Below are 17421 nucleotides of genomic sequence, written 5' to 3'. Positions count from 1 at the left end.
AGAGACTCACTGACTTCCTCCCTCATTTACAGACTGATTATCTCTGCAGAGCAAAATAAAACTGATGAATTGTTAAACAGAAGATTAAGCTTCACACACACACACACACACACACACACACACACACACACACACTTACAGAGCCTCTTCAGCAGGACACTAAACCAACAGAGTGACTGGACTTCAGACTAAAAGTCACCTCATGACTTCAGGGTTCAGCGATGGAGACAGGTCTTTCTACATCCGTGTATATTTAATAGATAATATCTCTTGAGCTGTGGCTCCTGTTGAGACCCTTCAAAATAAACTTTTTATTTTAATTTATGAAATACTTTTATATCTACTAATTAATCCAGTTTCCTGCTCAAATATTTCACCAAGAGTTTTAGCTGCAAGATAAAAAATCCTGCTCAGAAATATCCTGAGGAAAAATAATGAGAAAGTCTGTGTTGTCAGGATTTAATTAAAGAAAATGATTCGTCGTCCAAATCATCAGCTGCAGAGAATGACGGTACAGCCGAGTGTTACACTTACAAACCTAATGAGACGTGACGGTGAATAATAAGAAAAACTGGATTTAATTTAACCCTCGAAGCTCCAAAACAATATTCAGTAAACTAATCCAGAGTCGAAATGTTCCTTCAGCTCTCTTTTAAAGGTTCGGTCTGAGGACCTGAAGGAAGACGGTCATGCACGTGCGCGCACACACACACACACACACACACACACACACACAGACAGACAGACAGACAGACACACACACACACACAGACAGACAGACAGACAGACACACACACACACACAGACAGACAGACAGACAGACACACACACACACACAGACAGACAGACAGACAGACACACACACACACACAGACAGACAGACAGACAGACACACACACACACACAGACAGACAGACAGACAGACACACACACACACACACACACACACACAGACAGACAGACACACACACACACACAAACACACACACACAGTCACAGACATATAGCCCGCAGGTTTTGATAATCAGAGAGGAGTGAAGCTCTCATTAATTCACTGTCTTTGATCAGACTCATTAAATATGGATCCATGTGTGTGTGTGTGTGTGTGTGTGTGTGTGTGTGTGTGTGTGTGTGTGTGTGTGTGTTTAGAGCGAGCAGTGTTAGCGATGCTCTCTCGCCCTGTGGCGTTCCTCTCGGTGATTTTAAATTAAACGTCTTTATGTGTTTGAGCAGAGAAAACTTCTGTTTGTGATTCAGAGTTTTCCGTCCTGTCTGAGCATGCTCACTGTGGTGGGAGGAGCCTGTCTGTTCCTCTAACAGCCAATAAGCTGACTCCTCACCACCTGGTCTTTTATCACTGATCAGAACCTGGTTCTGATCCAGATCGTCAGAGTCCTCACCTGCGGAACTTGTCCCTCATCTTGTCCAGGTCATCTCTGGTCCGGCTGAGCTCCGCCTCCATGTAGTGACGGTTTCCGTCAAACTCCGCCTCCATGGCCTCCATCTTGTGGGTGGAGAGAGAGAGGCGGCGTCGCAGGTCCTCATTCTGCTGCTGGAGGATTCTGGGTAACGGGAGGAGACAGGAGGGTGGAGGTCATGATCGAGCAACAGCCAATCACAGAACAGACTCTGCCCCATGTGACCAAGATTTAATGATGAAAACTGGTGTTTGGAAATAAAAACAAACTGTTTCACGACCAGATTCACCTGCTCTGAAAAACACACTGTCAACTCAAACCTGAATTAAAATGAAATAATTTATTTCATTAAAATAAAGTAAAACTCAAACATAATAAACTGAAAAAATCAGGATGAAATTTAAAATTTATTGTATTATTTCACAATTTAAGTTACATCTCAACTTTTTCCGTGGCGTCCAAGTCGTGACTCGATTTGAGCAGAACAGCTCACAGGTCAGCGGACAATTATTTTCATTATTGATTAACCTGCTGATTATTTTTACATCACAAAACTAAAGCTGACGTCCAAACACCAAAGATTCAGTTCACTGCCTCACAGAGGAGCAGAGAACATTTGGCTTTATTTCCACTATTAGAATAGAATAGAATAGAATAGAATAGAATAGAATACACTCTCACCTGATCCTGTCAGAGTCTGATAAGGCCTCCTGCAACAGAAAACACAGTTAAAACAAACAGGAACACACTGCTGCCATGACAACAGAAGAGACATTTGTTCAGTTTGTCGTTAAAATGAGAAAAAAAAATCTTATTTCAATAATAACAATAATATGATTAATAACATTTTGTTCTGTACTAATTCACACTGATGTCGTCATTGTCTCATGAACATTATCGACTGAGTTACATTCAACAAACACGGTGAAAAAAAAAATATATATATATCAAAATAATAATCTGCAGCTTCACAGAGAAATAATCAATAATCAAACATTCACAGTATTTTTACAATTTCATCACGATAGAAAGAGAAATTGGTTTGTTGTTATAACAAACACCATCATGTGTCAAAAGACATTATTATAAATTTACTGTGTCACTAATGATGATTTTGTTATAAACAAAAAACTGAGCAAAAACTTTTCCAGTGATCCGCTGCTGCAAACGTCAGCACAAACATTAACAACATTATTATATCAATTATTATATAAACGTCTGTAAAACAGGAGGAAAAGAAGAAACTGAACAAACTCATGTTGTCAAGCTGCCAATATATTGATTAAGCAGCCGGAGGCGGAGCCTGAGGACGTCTCATCCCGACATCAGATGTGTGATATATTCAGGGTCCACAGAGGATGAACCTTCAGATCTGAATGGCTCTAGCGCCACCCTCAGGGCAAACTTCATGTTTACACTGAATGAACGTTGAATTTGTGTCGGCCTGACACATGATGGGACATTTTAAACACAGAAAAATGCTTTTTTACAAACAATTAAATTATATTTTGTAGAAAATCCATAATCACTTTAATTTGAATAAACATAAGTTTGTTTTTTCTGAATGAATTTATCGAAGTCTTTGTTGTTTTTGTCTCTTTTGTCTAAAAGATTCAGTTTCTGAGACAAAAAATGTTTTTTAGAGGCTGAAAACAGCTTAAAATTATTTTCATGATTAATTTATTATCAAAATAGTTGCAGATTATTTTTTCACCATTTGACTAATGAAATAATCGACCAATCGTTGCAGCTCTGGACAGGAATGTGCTCAGTCAGATTACTGCCTGTTTTAAAATAAACCTGCTAAGCACAGAACAGATTTGTTTTGTTTGTTTTCTCCGTCTGATAAAAATGTTTTTACAAACTATAATTTATTTTTTCTGGCAAGAGGCTTTTCCTGAGCTCAAAGTGTCAAGAGCTGAGGAATGAAGCTAATGATCCATTTCCTTTGATCCGATCGTTGAAATGATGAATGATTACAGGGCAGGAACGTCACTGAGGGTCGACTGTTTAGAAAACAACCTGCTTCAAATAAACTTTCTCTCCTTGTTTTCCAGGACGTTTCTCTTTTTCTTTATTTTCCAGGACTTTTCAAGGACAGTTGCTCTATAGGCTTCCTGCTCTGACGACTGATCACATGACCAACATGTGACTCGTTCAGTGATAAAACTCTTTCCTGTTTCCTTATCACTCGTCTCATTGATCTGTGTCGATGTATAGAAAAACCCCTCCCAGCATGCAGTGGGGTTTTACATGATGGATCTCCTCAGCGCTCTGATCAATCCCCTACACAGCAGTAAAATCAATAACTCAGCTGCTGTGATTGGAGCAGCCAACAGGCCAATCCGATCGTTCTGTTCTGCTCTGACACGGAGGAATACGATGATTTGTTGTGGACACTTTGTGTTTCCTCAAGTGTCATTATTGGTAATCAATAAGAAGAGCTTGTTGGAATTAAAAGCTTGTGTCTGGCTGCATTTAGACAAATTAATGTTTCATCACATTGACCTTTGTACTGCAGCATTCTGGGTATTTCAGTGACTAATCGTGCCTGTCAGCAGCTGCTGCTTGAAGACGTCGTGTTCAAAAGTTTGTTCGTCTTTTAGTTTAAATCAACAGATTTTTTAAGGCAGTTTAGTGACTCTCTATTATTGATTGTTTCACATTTTAAAGTCTAATATAATAAATCTTAAATATAAGACTCTTACATTTTCTGACTAATAAAGTTATAAATAATTTAAAAAGAGAAATTTAAAAAATTCCTCTAATTGTCACAGCTGTTATTTTTCAATTCAGAAAGAAAAACAAAACCAGCAGGAAACAGGAAGTGGGGAGAAGAGGGAGGGTGAGGAGGGTGACGATGATGAAGGTCGTCCCCCTCTGACCTACCTTGATGCGTGACACAAGTGACAGATTAGAAACAGGTGGTCTGTCTTTATTCTCCTGAATGTCCACCTTAACTCCTCTATTCACCCCCAACTCCTCCTCTTTAGGCTCCGCCCCCTCTGTGACATCACCCTGCTGTCTCTGGCTCTCCTGCCCCGCCCCCTCCTCCTGCAGGGGCTGGTACCAGCTGTCAGGTCGCTGCAGCGCCGCCACCCAGTCATCCCAACGTCGAGTCCGGCCTGTGGACAAAACCTCCGCCTGCTGCTTCCTGTGTGCGGGTCGGTGGCTGTGATGTCTGCGCTGGGGGGCGGGGCTTCCTTGCTCTCCGGAGGACGACCTACCGAGCAGCGTGAGGTGGGCGGGGCTTAAGACCCGACTAGTGATCTCATCCAGAAAGTTGGAGAAGCGGACTTTGTCCTCCAGAACCTGCATCTTCCAGTTCCAGTCTGTCCTGCAGGGCGAGGGCGGCGCAGAGGACCGCCGTGAGGACAGTGCCCGTTGCTCCGCCCGGTCCAGAGAGCGAGCCGGACGATGGCAGCCGGTGCCATCACGCCCTCGGCTGTCATCCAGTAGCTCCACTGACTTTGACTTCCTGATAAAATCGTAGGTGTGCTCCACGCCCAGCGAGGTTGGCTGCTTCAGGATACCCTTTGGAGGGGCGGCAGTCTGTGTCCGGGCGGCGGGCTGCGTCCAGTGAGCCTGACTATTACGGCGCTCTCCTCTGGGGCTGCTGGTGGGGGAGTGCTTCCAGGCTGGCGCGGGGCTTCGATGTGCCGGGAAACTCTGGTTGCTGATGGTTGTGAGGAGACTTGCTGCATGGCGAGGACTCATGGTGTTATGAGGACTCGAAACGTGGCGAGGACTCGTGGTGTTTTGAAGACTAGAGATGTGGCGAGGACTCGTAGTGTTATGAGGACTTGAGACGTGGCGAGGACTCGAGACGTGGCGAGGACTCATGTTGTTATGAGGACTCGAGACATCGCGAGGACTCGTAGTGTTATGAGGACTCGAGACGTGTCGAGGACTCGTAGTGTTATGAGGACTCGAGACGTGGCGAGGACTTGTAGTGTTATGAGGACTCGAAACGTGGCGAGGACTCGAGATGCGGCGAGGACTCGAGATGTGGCGAGGACTCATGGTGTTATGAGGACTTGAGACGTGGCGAGGACTCGAGACGTGGCGAGGACTCATGTTGTTGTGAGGACTCGAGACGTGGCGATGATTCGTGATGTTTTGAAGACTTGGCGTGCAGTGAGGTCTCGTGGGTTTATGAGGACTCGTGGTGCGGTGGTCAGATGCCGTGACGCCCACAGCTGTGGTTTTGGTCCGGTTGGGTCGCCGGGTGTGGCTTCTGAAGAGTGATGGTGGCGGGATGCAGAGCTCCAGACTGGACAGACTGGAGACGTCCTGCTCGCTGTCTGAGAGCGGGAGCGGCGACGTCAGGATGCCATGCTGTGGGCCGGCGCTCTGCGGCCGTTTACCGGCGGCGGAGAAGTGGGTGAGACGCTGCAAGGTGGATGGAGGTGTGTTAAGGGTGTGTTGGTTTACCTGATTGATGTCGGGCTGCGGTGTGGGTGGGGGTGGAGCGGTGGGCAGGGCGTGGCGTGTCTCGCGGTGCTGCGGTGGAGCCTTACGGTACGGCTTCCTCGCCGGGGCCGCGCTCGTCATCCTGGCCCCTGCTTCCTTCCTCTTTGTTTCCTTCCTTCCTGTCGGTGTGTCAGTCCTGGCAGGAGAAGAAGAGCGAGATGAGGTAGAAAACAGACGCCTGCCGATCACCCGCCGACCACCCACCACGACACCTCTACCACAACTGGACTCTCACACTGCTGTCACACTCTCTCTCGCTCGCTCTCTCTATCTCTCACTCTGCAGATCAATGCTCGGTCGCCCCTCATCAACGTCAAACACAAGTCCGGCATGTGTGTTTATGCTTGTGTGTCTGACAGAGCGTAAGTGTGTGTGTGTGTGTCTGTGTGTGTGTGTCTGTGTCTGTCTGTGTGTCTGTGTGTGTGTGTGTGTGTGTGTGTGTCTGTCTGTCCTCACAAGAAGATACAAATAACAAAGTAACAAATCAATGGACCTTACAAGTGTATGTGTGTGTTCTTGTCTTGTATCTTTGTGAGGACCAGGTATCAAACCTTCACTGTGAAGGCAACAGGTCCTAAAAGAGTCTTTCTATAAAAACTGTCTTTACTTTGTTGTTGTGAAGCTCAAACGAGAAAGGATGACGGTCCTAACAAGTATATCAATATATGTACTCTTTGTGTGTGTGTGTGTGTGTTAGCCTCAGGCGACACATTGATCTCAGTTTGTTTCCAGAGCAGGAAGTGCAGCTCCATTGATCTAAATGGCTAACGTTAGCATGTCAGCATTAGCTTGATGTTGATCTGAATGACACAGAACAGAGCTAAAGCAGCCAACATGCTAAATGTCAGACCACAGCTCTGATCTGACTCACAACACAGTGTTATATATGTGACTGACTGATTTGAGCTTTGAGACTCTGACAAAACTAAAACAACAAGCAGCTGCATTATGATTTAACACATCATCACATCTGTTCGAACAGAACCAAGATAAATTTGTTATCATGCCACAGATCCACCCACCCATGAAAAGGTTACTAATATAACCTGTCCATAATTACGTAGAGCACATTCATCATGTTTAGTGCGACCTGGACCTCAGCTGCAGGCCTGTTGTTCATTTTACAGAAAATATAATAATTTCGTGGAACAGCCCTGGTTCTGCTGTTTCTACAGAGCGGTCTGTTTCTGCTCAGTGACCTGCTCCATTTAGAGTTTGTCCTCGTCACATGACCAGATCCAACCCTGAGGGACCCAATGACGAGCCATCGATCACTGTGTGACTTCCTCTGTCACACACACACGTTTGTCATTTCTGTATTTGTGAGGACCATTACTGACATAATGCATTCCCTGGCCCCCGACCCTGACCTGAACCATCCTTCAAACCTCCGTCTTCTACACTGGTCCAGTCTGTGTGACACGTTCAGCTGTTAGAAACCAGAGTCAATGGACAGGACTTTTCCTACTCAGGGGTCCAAGCCCGAGTGGGGCGGGGGCCATGCATGCAAAGCTTCGAAGGGAAAACTTTTGTAACCACTCAGTTTTTATTAGGGCCCGAAGTCTGAGAGTCGAGACCCGAGGACGTATTCACTTATAGTCAAAGCGCCACCTTCCGGAAACAGTTAGCACGTGAAAAAACATCTCTGGATTAACATCAACAGTTCATCATGTGATCTTCACTTGATACACAGCAACATGATGAAAAACAAGTGTGTATTCTCTAGTGCAGTGGTTCCCAACCTGTGAGCAGGGGCCCACTGGTGGGCCACAAATGTATTGCAAAACAGTAAAACTTTGGTAAAAAGATGTAATTATTATTAAATAAATACTATAACAATAAAAATATTATTATTAAAATATATAAACACACGAATATATATATGTGTATATATATATATGTATATATTTGGACACATTTTCTAAAAATGTGGCTGATTGGTACTGTAAATAAATAATGTTTTTAAGTGTTTTAAATGAAACAAAATGATCTTTAAAAATATAAAAAACTGTTTCAAGCTGCTTTTGTTTTTTTTCTCATATTAAAGCCTATTACAGTCATAGCCAATGACAGGAACTTTTATGTTGTTGCTGCCAGATGACATCGTATATTTGTTCTCTATCTCTAAATCTATTTGATTTTGTGCTAAAAGATCACATCCATGATAAAAACTGGAGAATCAACATGGATAGCTGGTTAGAAACAAGAAGAGTTAAAAGGAAAAAGTCAAGAGAGATATGGCGAAAAACAAAAAAGAATACTGAGCTCCCTATGTGTTCAGTTCAAGCCTGAAAGTTCAATCATTAAAATAAAAAGCTCTGAGAAGTCATTATTTGCCCTCCATATTGTTACAGAGTTCAATGTGGGCCACCAACATTTTTCAGATTTGGTGCGGCATGAGTTGGAAAAGGTTGGGAACCACTGCTCTAGGTCACACAACACCCAATAATCATGATTATGTACTGTACGTCCCTATCAGCCAACTTCCAGTAAATGTATTGATGAATTAATAATTAATACTTATTAAAACCACCTTCTTGCAACAGGAAGTGAAGCCTAGAAAACACATGGCTCGTCAAATGTTTGCACAACTTCCTGTATTTCATCTTCATCAGCATGTTCTGCACACAGGAAATATTTGATTCCTCAGGACAGTAAACTGTGAGTGTGGACGCTCCATTTACAAAAGGCTCCGTCAGTGATGCTTTCTTGCTCATTCTTGTCTCTATTGTGACGTTCACTTCTTTCAATGTCTACAATCCGCATACAAATCATATCAAAATCATATATTTACAGTCCTTTGAAGTAGTGAGGACCGGCTAAAATTTCTGCAATGCAAAGGTCTAAAAATCAAGCTGGTCCTCACAGAGATAGACATATACACTCTCACACAGAGGGAAGTTCATCATGAGGCTATTTGTGCAGCCATTTATTCTGTCCTCAGAGTGAAAACCATCGATCACTCGACTTGAAGTTTCATTTCATCATTTCAGCCTCTTCCTGTTTCACGTCCCTCAGTGTCGACCGAGCTGCTGCTTCTTCAAGTCTCAGATTCATTTCAATCATCTCCTGAACGTTACTGAAAAACCATTAAACCATCTGAATTATTTACTCCTTGTTTCTGACCAATCAGGTTTTATTCTGTCTCTAAATACTACAATACCCATGAGTCTCAGCTGCTGTTGCTATGGCAAGGAAGCCGGTGAGAGGTGTGAATGTTTGATCAGGTTTAATGAAGTTTGGTCTCATTTTTTAATGTATATAAAGAAGAATACAACAGAAAGAAAAAAATACCCCAACTGTTTTTATAATGGAAATGTTCTGCATAATTTATGTTGTATTAATGTGGCATTTTAGTTTTAGTATTGATTTATTTTACTGGGCTTGATTTTGTTTCCTGTTCCTCAGTGACGTCTTTTCCTGCTGCATTATGTTTCTCATTTAATCTGAAAGTGAACTCCTGAATATTTGATCAGGTTTCAATATCACACTAAACATCAGAAAGTGAAGCTGTCGGTGAAATGCACCTTGGGAGTTGTAGTTCACTTCTCTACTGAAAGCTCCATGTTTCTTCTTCTTCTGTGTTTTATTTGAAGTGTTGATCCATTAGAAGATATAAAAACCATCTCAGTGTAGTTTTACATCTCCTCTCTCAGGCTTCTCTCTGGAGCTCTAGTAACAACAGGTCTGTGAGCCAATCAGAAGAGAGGAGGCTCTGAGCCTCTCTTCTGATTGGCTGACTGTTTTCTGAGTGAACCAATAAAAATAAAGCAGATTTCAGGTAAAAACACTCAGAGAAACCAAATCCTGCAAGGTTTGGATGGTGGGTCCAGGTGGGCGGGGCTTGGTGACTGCTTTGTTGTGACATCACAAAGTTCCAGAAGTCCTGACGGCTGGTTTTAAGGCTCAGTTTCTGAATACAGGCTGTGTGCATTTCTCTGTGGACTGAGGCTTTGATACTTTCACAGTATTAATATAGAAGCTAGAGCTGATCTATAATCACACTACACCTGGACACAGACCTTTACACTGGAGGAGCTTTAAGTTTTATGTCCACCCGTCTCTTCAGTGCTTATGCCTAATTTTTAGCAGCAAGGAATTTTTCCTGCAAAACTGGCAGTTGCACCTGTGGTGGCTTCAGTGAATCCACTGGGATCCTCCTCTGTGAACATGTCTGCTCCTGTTATTGGTGCAGTCCTCCTTCAAATGTCAATGCAATGAGCAGCAAGAAACAAATGACAAAGACTGTGACTCGAGCCTGATGCAGCAGTTTGATCAGACCTGTTTCTCCAACAGAGATGTCTTCTCTAATAAACCATCAGCTGATCTTGGGTCAGTTTCGGGAGCCACAGTCTCCAGTTAAATCAAATTTATATCAGATCAATAACTTCCGTTCTTTCTTCTCTTCTCCAGTTGTTATTTAATCATTTCATCAATATGAGAATCAATCATTATTCAAATGATTGATCAGGATTTCTCTGCACCAGGAAAATGTTTATTTTTTCAGGGAATAGAAAAGTAAGATGTGGACAGGTGACAGCTTCCTGTCAGGTGAGGAAGAGGAAGGTGAAGGTGTCTTCATCTCGTCTGACTGCAGCTCCTGAATTTTACATCAAACTGCCCCAAGTGTTTTTACCCAGCATGCTCTGCTGTCACGCAACACACGTATTTTATATTAGTATATTTGTGACGACCCAATAATTACAATCATCCTGCAGCTGCTCTCATTTCTTCTTTATTTATTTTGTTCTCTTCTTCCTCTTTTCTTTTGACATCTTCTCTTTTCTCTTCCTTTTCTCTCTCTGTCCTCTCTTGTTCTTGTCCTTTCACCATTTTTGTTTTCTATTATTTATTCCCTTCTTTCTGCTCTCCTTCACCTCTTTCATTTCCCTCCCTTACAGCTTTCCCTTCCTTCCTTCTTTCTTCTCCTCTTTCACCATCTTCCCCTTTTTTCCTTTTCTACTCCTTCTACCACCCTCCCTTCTTCTTTCTTCTTCTTTCTTTTTTTCTTCCATTCCTTCCCTCTTTCTCTTCTTCTTTTGTTTTTCTATCAGCTCTTCTTTCCCCTTTCGCTTTCCTTTCTTCCAACCATCTGTCTTCTTTTTCTGTCCTTCCTTCCTTCCATCTTCTTTTCCTCCTTCACCTCTTTCATTTCCCTTCCTTACAACCTCCCCTTCTTTCCTTCCTTTCTTCTCCTCTTCCACTTTCTTCCCGTTTCCGTCTTCCTTTCTCTTTTTCTTTCTTCCATTCTTTCCTTTATTCTCCTTCCTTTCCTCCCCCCTCCTTTCTACATATTTTGTTTATTTCTCTCTCTTCCTTCCTTTCTTTCATCCTCTCTTCTTTCTTCACCTCTCTCTCTCTCTCTCTCATCAGCTGATCACCTCAGTCTCAAACTTGAAAACGAGTCACTCAGTCAGATGTTGATCATCCGTCAGAAGCTTCAGATCGTCGCTGCAGATTTTTTAGTGTTTGTTTGTTCGTGTGTGATGTCATCATTGTCGTGTCTTTCAGGATGTGACATCATGGGCTCAGGTGTGTGTTAGTGTTTGTACCTGAAGTGTGAGCTGCTCCAGATCTGACTTCATCCACAGAAACAACACACCTGAAACACACACAAACAGAATCAGCTGTTACAGGTGACATCACGTCACAGTTTAATGACCGTCATTAAAACACTTAAAGGCGCTGCGGCTCAAACGCTCGTTAACTCACAAGAAAATGTTTAAAGACAAAATGTCGATCAGTTTCTCCTCAGCGATGAAAAAAATGTTCAGGAAATGTTTAAATAATTGATGTTACGCTCGCTCTCTCTGCAGCCCGAGGACACAAATCATCAGACTCATCATCTCGCTCACACTTTAATCAGTTGCCATGGTTATAGAGGAGGTCATTAGAGGTTAATACACCTGCAGCCCCCGAGGACGAAACAGAGAGATCTGATGAGGAGAAGCGAGGAGGATCACCTGCTGTTTCCTCAGGTGTCTAAAGTCTTATCGTGATCCTGACGAATCACAACGAGACTTCTTCCTCAGAAGAAGAAACAGGAACGAGACAAACTTAAGGTTCAGATCCACAGACACGTGAAGCTGTGGTTTTATATACAGGTATGTCTTTAAAGAATTACCTGGTCAATACAGGTTTACAGTGTCCTGTGACCCAAAACACATCTGTGAAACATCAACCTCCGAATCACATGTCAATGTTGAACTATTCCTTTAAAGCAGCAGGAGAACAAGTTACACCTCAGCATAGTTATATGGACACTATCAATATCAATAAATAATTTGTATTGAGAAATTACACTGTATGTGTAACTGATCACTGTATTTATCACAATCTAATCATCATCACTGCACGAGCTCCATGACAGAGAGAAAAAAACATGGAGGACAAAACATCTGTTGAAAAGACAGAAAAGAGCCAAGGCCATGGAGTCAGAGAATGACTGAATGAATGAGTGGATGAGTGGGTGGATGGATGGATGAATGGATGGATCCTCACCTCGTACGTCAGCACAGAAAATTCTTCATCCTCTCTGCTGTTTTCGTCCTCTCACATTCAGCCCAGTTTCTCCTCCTCTTCCTCCTCTGGGCGTGTGAGCCTCAAGCCTCCAATAACCTGAAACACAAGACGGAGGGATGGGAAAACATGAGTCAATACCTGCTGCCAGTCAGACAGAAAACACCAGAGACACACGAGAAGAGAGAGGGCAGAAAAAAACAAACTAAAAACTCAAAAAAAAGGTTAAAAAAAAGGGCTAAAAAAACTAAAAAAAAAAAAAAAAAGACTAAAGCAGCTAACAATACAGGCTAAAATAACCAAGAAATACAAGCTAGAAAAAGCTTAAATTACAGGCTAAAACAGCTTTAAAAAATAGTTTAAAAATACAGGTTAAAATAAGTTTATTAAAAAAAGGGCTAAAACAGATAGAAATACAGGTTACAATATACAGGATAAAGCAGGTAAGAAAATACCAGCTTATATGATAAAATACAGGTTAAAATCAGCGAAAGAATTCAGGTTTAAAAACAGTTAAATGCTAAAAGCTAAAGTATACAAGCTAACAGAAAAAAGGCTATAGGCTAAAAGAACAGGCTAAAGGCTAACAGACTGCCCTTTTCCCTCAGTGTCGTCTGCAGGCACAGACCCAGGCCTGTCGGTGTCAGGTGACTGCAGGCAGACTGCCAGGTGAACCCATTAGTCTAATTAGACCTCAGCTCCACAGCTGCTCATTAGCATCATCAGAGAGAGATGTTAACAGAGGAGCTGAGAGGCTGCCGAGGATTCACTGACCAATAACAGACCAGTAACAGACCAGTAACAGAACAATAACAGACCAGCAAAGAAACCAGTAACAGACCACCAACAGACCAATAACAGACCAATAACAGAACAATAACAGACCAATAACAGACCAGTAACAGACCAGTAACAGAACAGTAAAGAAACCAATAACAAACCAGTAACAGACCAATAACAAACCAGCAAAGAAACCACCAACAGACCACCAACAGACCAATAACAGACCAATAACAAACCAGTAACAGAACAATAACAAACCAGCAAAGAAACCAGTAACAAACCACCAACAGACCACCAACAGACCAGTAAAGAAACCAGTAACAGACCAGTTCAACATGTAGTTGTTCTCATTAACATATTTTTCTCTTCTCTTCTTCAGAGGTTAAAGGTCATCTTCTTAACTTTAACAGCACCCTCACTGAGTAACTACAGCACACACACTAACACACACTCATACACACTAAGACACACACTAACACACACACATTAACAAACGCTAACACACACTCACACACACTAACACTCACTCACACACACACTAACACTCACTCATTCACACACTAACACTCACACTAACTCACCCATGATACTAACACTTTCTCACACTCACTCACACACACTAACACTTTCTCACACTCACACACTAACACACAAACACTTTCTCACACTAACACACACTAACAAACACTCACACACACTAACACACACTAACAAACACTCACACACACTTGTGTGAAGTGAAGTGTCTGATGGGAAAAGGAAGGAGATCAATGTACTAAGTGATGGATAATTCTGTAAATGATGAGGAGGAATGTGAAGTGTACAGATGTTTAGAGGTTTGTGTGTGTGTGTGTCTGTGTNTTCTCACACACACTCACACACACTAACACTTTCTCACACTCACACACTAACACACAAACACTTTCTCACACTTACACACACTAACACACACTAACAAACACTCACACACACTTGTGTGAAGTGAAGTGTCTGATGGGAAAAGGAAGGAGATCAATGTACTAAGTGATGGATAATTCTGTAAATGATGAGGAGGAATGTGAAGTGTACAGATGTTTAGAGGTTTGTGTGTGTGTGTGTGTGTGTGCGTGTGTGTGTGTGTGTGTGTGTGTGTGTGTGTGTGTGTGTGTCTGTGTGTGTGTGTGTGTGTGTGTGTGTGTGTGGTTAAAGGACTACAAATCCCTGCTTTAGTCCTGAACCCAAACAGACGAAGGGAGAATCACACAGAGAAAACTAACCGGCTGCCCGCCCACACACACACACACACACACACACACACACCCAGCAGGGTGTGTGTGTGTGTGTGTTGGCTGAGTCACAGCCGTCTGTTTGTCAGGAAGAGGCCGAAGCGTCTGTGACAGGAAGTGGAGCGACCAGCTGACAACCTGCCACTGACATCACCGATGCTCACCTCCAACTGAAGGTCAAACTGCAACAGATGGCATGCTGGGAAATCCACCGGCCGCAGCGGGGACTGCAGAGAGAGCACGACTCAGTCCAGACACAGGGAAACAAAACGCTTTGCATGGGTTATCTGAAGACTGAGTCCAGAACAGACCTGAAGAGACCAGAAGTAGGTCTGAAGAGTCCCACAGGTGAGACGATGGATTTTAAAAGTTTGATATCAGCTGATCAAATATTGATCACTGATTGGAACCTTCACTTAAACATGTTGGCATAAAGCTCCTGACAGACAGACTCAGTGTTGTTGTGTTTTACTAATTAAACAGAGGAACTGATTCAAATATTAATTTATTCTTCCACTGGTTTATTTAGTGACAGCATCAAGTGATCAACCTGCGTCTGATCTGCACTGACAGGTAACAGACACGACCAGCCAGGCTGACAATCAGCTGCTACAGTACTGATAATCAATACTGATAATCAGTCACTACATTTTCAAGCTAAATTCTCCTGTCAAATGATTTTCACAATAAACTGAAAGTTGTCACTGATCAATTGTCCGCTGCAAGTAAATAAATATATTTCTAGAAGCTAAAGAAACCTGTTAACCATCTAATCGGCTAACCAGCTAACCTGGTAATCAGCTAACAAGCTAACCAACCAACCAGCTAATCAGCTAACCTGGTTATCAGCTAACAAGCTAACCAGCCAACCAGCTAATCAGCTAACCTGCTAAGTCAGCTAACTGGTAATCAGCTAATCAGCTAACAAACTAAGCAGCCAACCCCTGATATTTCAGCCAACGCAGAGCTAATCAAGATTAACCATTTTAACATGCTAATCAGCTAATCAGCCAACAGCCCTGATGATGTGATTGGTGTTGGTCACGTACCAAACACAATCCTGTCCTTCAGGTCTGGAGAACAGGATGTGTAGTCCTGGGGTCTCCGTAGCACAACGACCACCACATTTTTATTTTTATCATAAAACTGCAGCTTCTGTGATTTCATTATTTGGATTAATTGTGCAGCTCTAATGAAATGTAGAAAATAAAATGGAGTCAGTCCTGTGAGCTCTTGTCTTCCTCTCAGCAGTCAGTCAGGAAGTTATGGAGGTGCTGATGCTGCAGTCTGGAGCTCCGTCTCTCTCTCTGTTTACTGGGGGTGGGGGTGGGGGTGGGGTGTGGGGTGGGGTGGAGGTGGGGGTGGGGGTGGAGGTTGGGGGTGTGGGGGGTAACGTCACCTCAACCAGGGTGGAGGGAGAATTTTGTTTCTTCGTCTTCAGCGGCTCAGGTCGCTGCGTCTCTGACAGCAGACGTGGCTTCACGTCACAAACCTGAACCTGATGCTGTGTGAACAGATGTCTGACTCTGACTGCTCAGGCTCATCACCTGTCACCTGACACCTGTGAACCTGCTGCTGTGACTGATAGACAGACAGACTGATGGGGCTTCAAACAAACAAACAACAGATACATTGATTATAAATTATCAGTTTATCGTCGTTATCACAGGAAGTTCTCCCAGCTTCACTTTCCTTCTCTATTGCCTACCTTACCCAGAATGCCTTTCACTTACCATCAGCCCCTGTTTAGATATGTTGCACAAGTTGGACACAATTATTCCAACAACCACCTGTCTTTCAGCTGCAATGCATTCTGGTCCAGCTGCTGTGTGTGGTGTCGTTCTGGCTTGAAACAGCAGAACACCAACCAATCAGAGGGCAGAGGAGTCACACGTCCCCGCCCCTCCAAACTCATCCTACCCATAATCCTCTGTGAGTGGAGATAAACCCCTGTGGCATGTAATCCTACACACACACACACACACACACACACACACACACACACACACACACACACACACACACACACACACACACACACACACACACCACACTCTCNATCAGCTGATCAAATATTGATCACTGATTGGAACCTTCACTTAAACATGTTGACATAAAGCTCCTGACAGACAGACTCAGTGTTGTTGTGTTTTACTAATTAAACAGAGGAACTGATTCAAATATTAATTTATTCTTCCACTGGTTTATTTAGTGACAGCATCAAGTGATCAACCTGCGTCTGATCTGCACTGACAGGTAACAGACACGACCAGCCAGGCTGACAATCAGCTGCTACAGTACTGATAATCAATACTGATAATCAGTCACTACATTTTCAAGCTAAATTCTCCTGTCAAATGATTTTCACAATAAACTGAAAGTTGTCACTGATCAATTCTTCCAATCAAGTAAATAAATATATTTCTAGAAGCTAAAGAAACCTGTTAACCATCTAATCGGCTAACCAGCTAACCTGGTAATCAGCTAACAAGCTAACCAGCCAACCAGCTAATCAGCTAACCTGCTAATCAGCTAACCTGGTAATCAGCTAATCAGCTAACAAACTAACCAGCCAACCTGATAATCAGCCAACCAGCTAATCAGTTAACCATTTAACATGCTAATCAGCTAATCAGCCAACCAGCCCTGATGATGTGATTGGTGTTGGTCACGTACCAAACACAATCCTGTTCCTTCAGGTCTGGAGAACAGGATGTGTAGTCCTGGCGTCTCCGTAGCACAACGACCACACATTTTATTTTTATCATAAAACTGCAGCTTCTGTGATTTCATTATATTTGGATTAATTGTGCAGCTCTAATGAAATGTAGAAAATAAAAATGGAGTCAGTCCTGTGAGCTCTTGTCTTCTCCTCAGCAGTCAGTCAGGAGTTATGGAGGTGCTGATGCTGCAGTCTGGAGCTCCGTCTCTCTCTCTGTTTACTGGGGGTGGGGGTGGGGGTG

General features: G+C 42.9%; 1 protein-coding gene across 1 annotated transcript in view; it reads right to left on the bottom strand.

Annotated features, from left to right (window-relative positions):
• Positions 1-17421, bottom strand: part of tjap1 (tight junction associated protein 1) — a 34965-nt gene that overhangs the window by 6836 nt on the left and 10708 nt on the right. The window contains exons 2-6 of the mRNA XM_022748669.1: positions 12393-12509; positions 11444-11493; positions 5853-6027; positions 2100-2128; positions 1401-1562 (exon numbers count right to left, since the gene is read on the bottom strand). Of these exons, the coding sequence (XP_022604390.1) occupies positions 1401-1562; positions 2100-2128; positions 5853-5972 (311 nt within the window). The 5' untranslated portion in view covers positions 5973-6027; positions 11444-11493; positions 12393-12509. The remainder of the gene's footprint in view (positions 1-1400; positions 1563-2099; positions 2129-5852; positions 6028-11443; positions 11494-12392; positions 12510-17421) is intronic.

This window comes from Seriola dumerili, unplaced genomic scaffold, assembly GCF_002260705.1.
Source record: "Seriola dumerili isolate Sdu_G_001 unplaced genomic scaffold, Sdu_1.0 BDQW01000127.1, whole genome shotgun sequence".
NCBI lineage: Eukaryota > Metazoa > Chordata > Actinopteri > Carangiformes > Carangidae > Seriola > Seriola dumerili.
The sequence above is the reverse complement of the archived record's forward strand: the minus strand, read 5'-3'. Positions and strand labels throughout refer to the sequence as shown.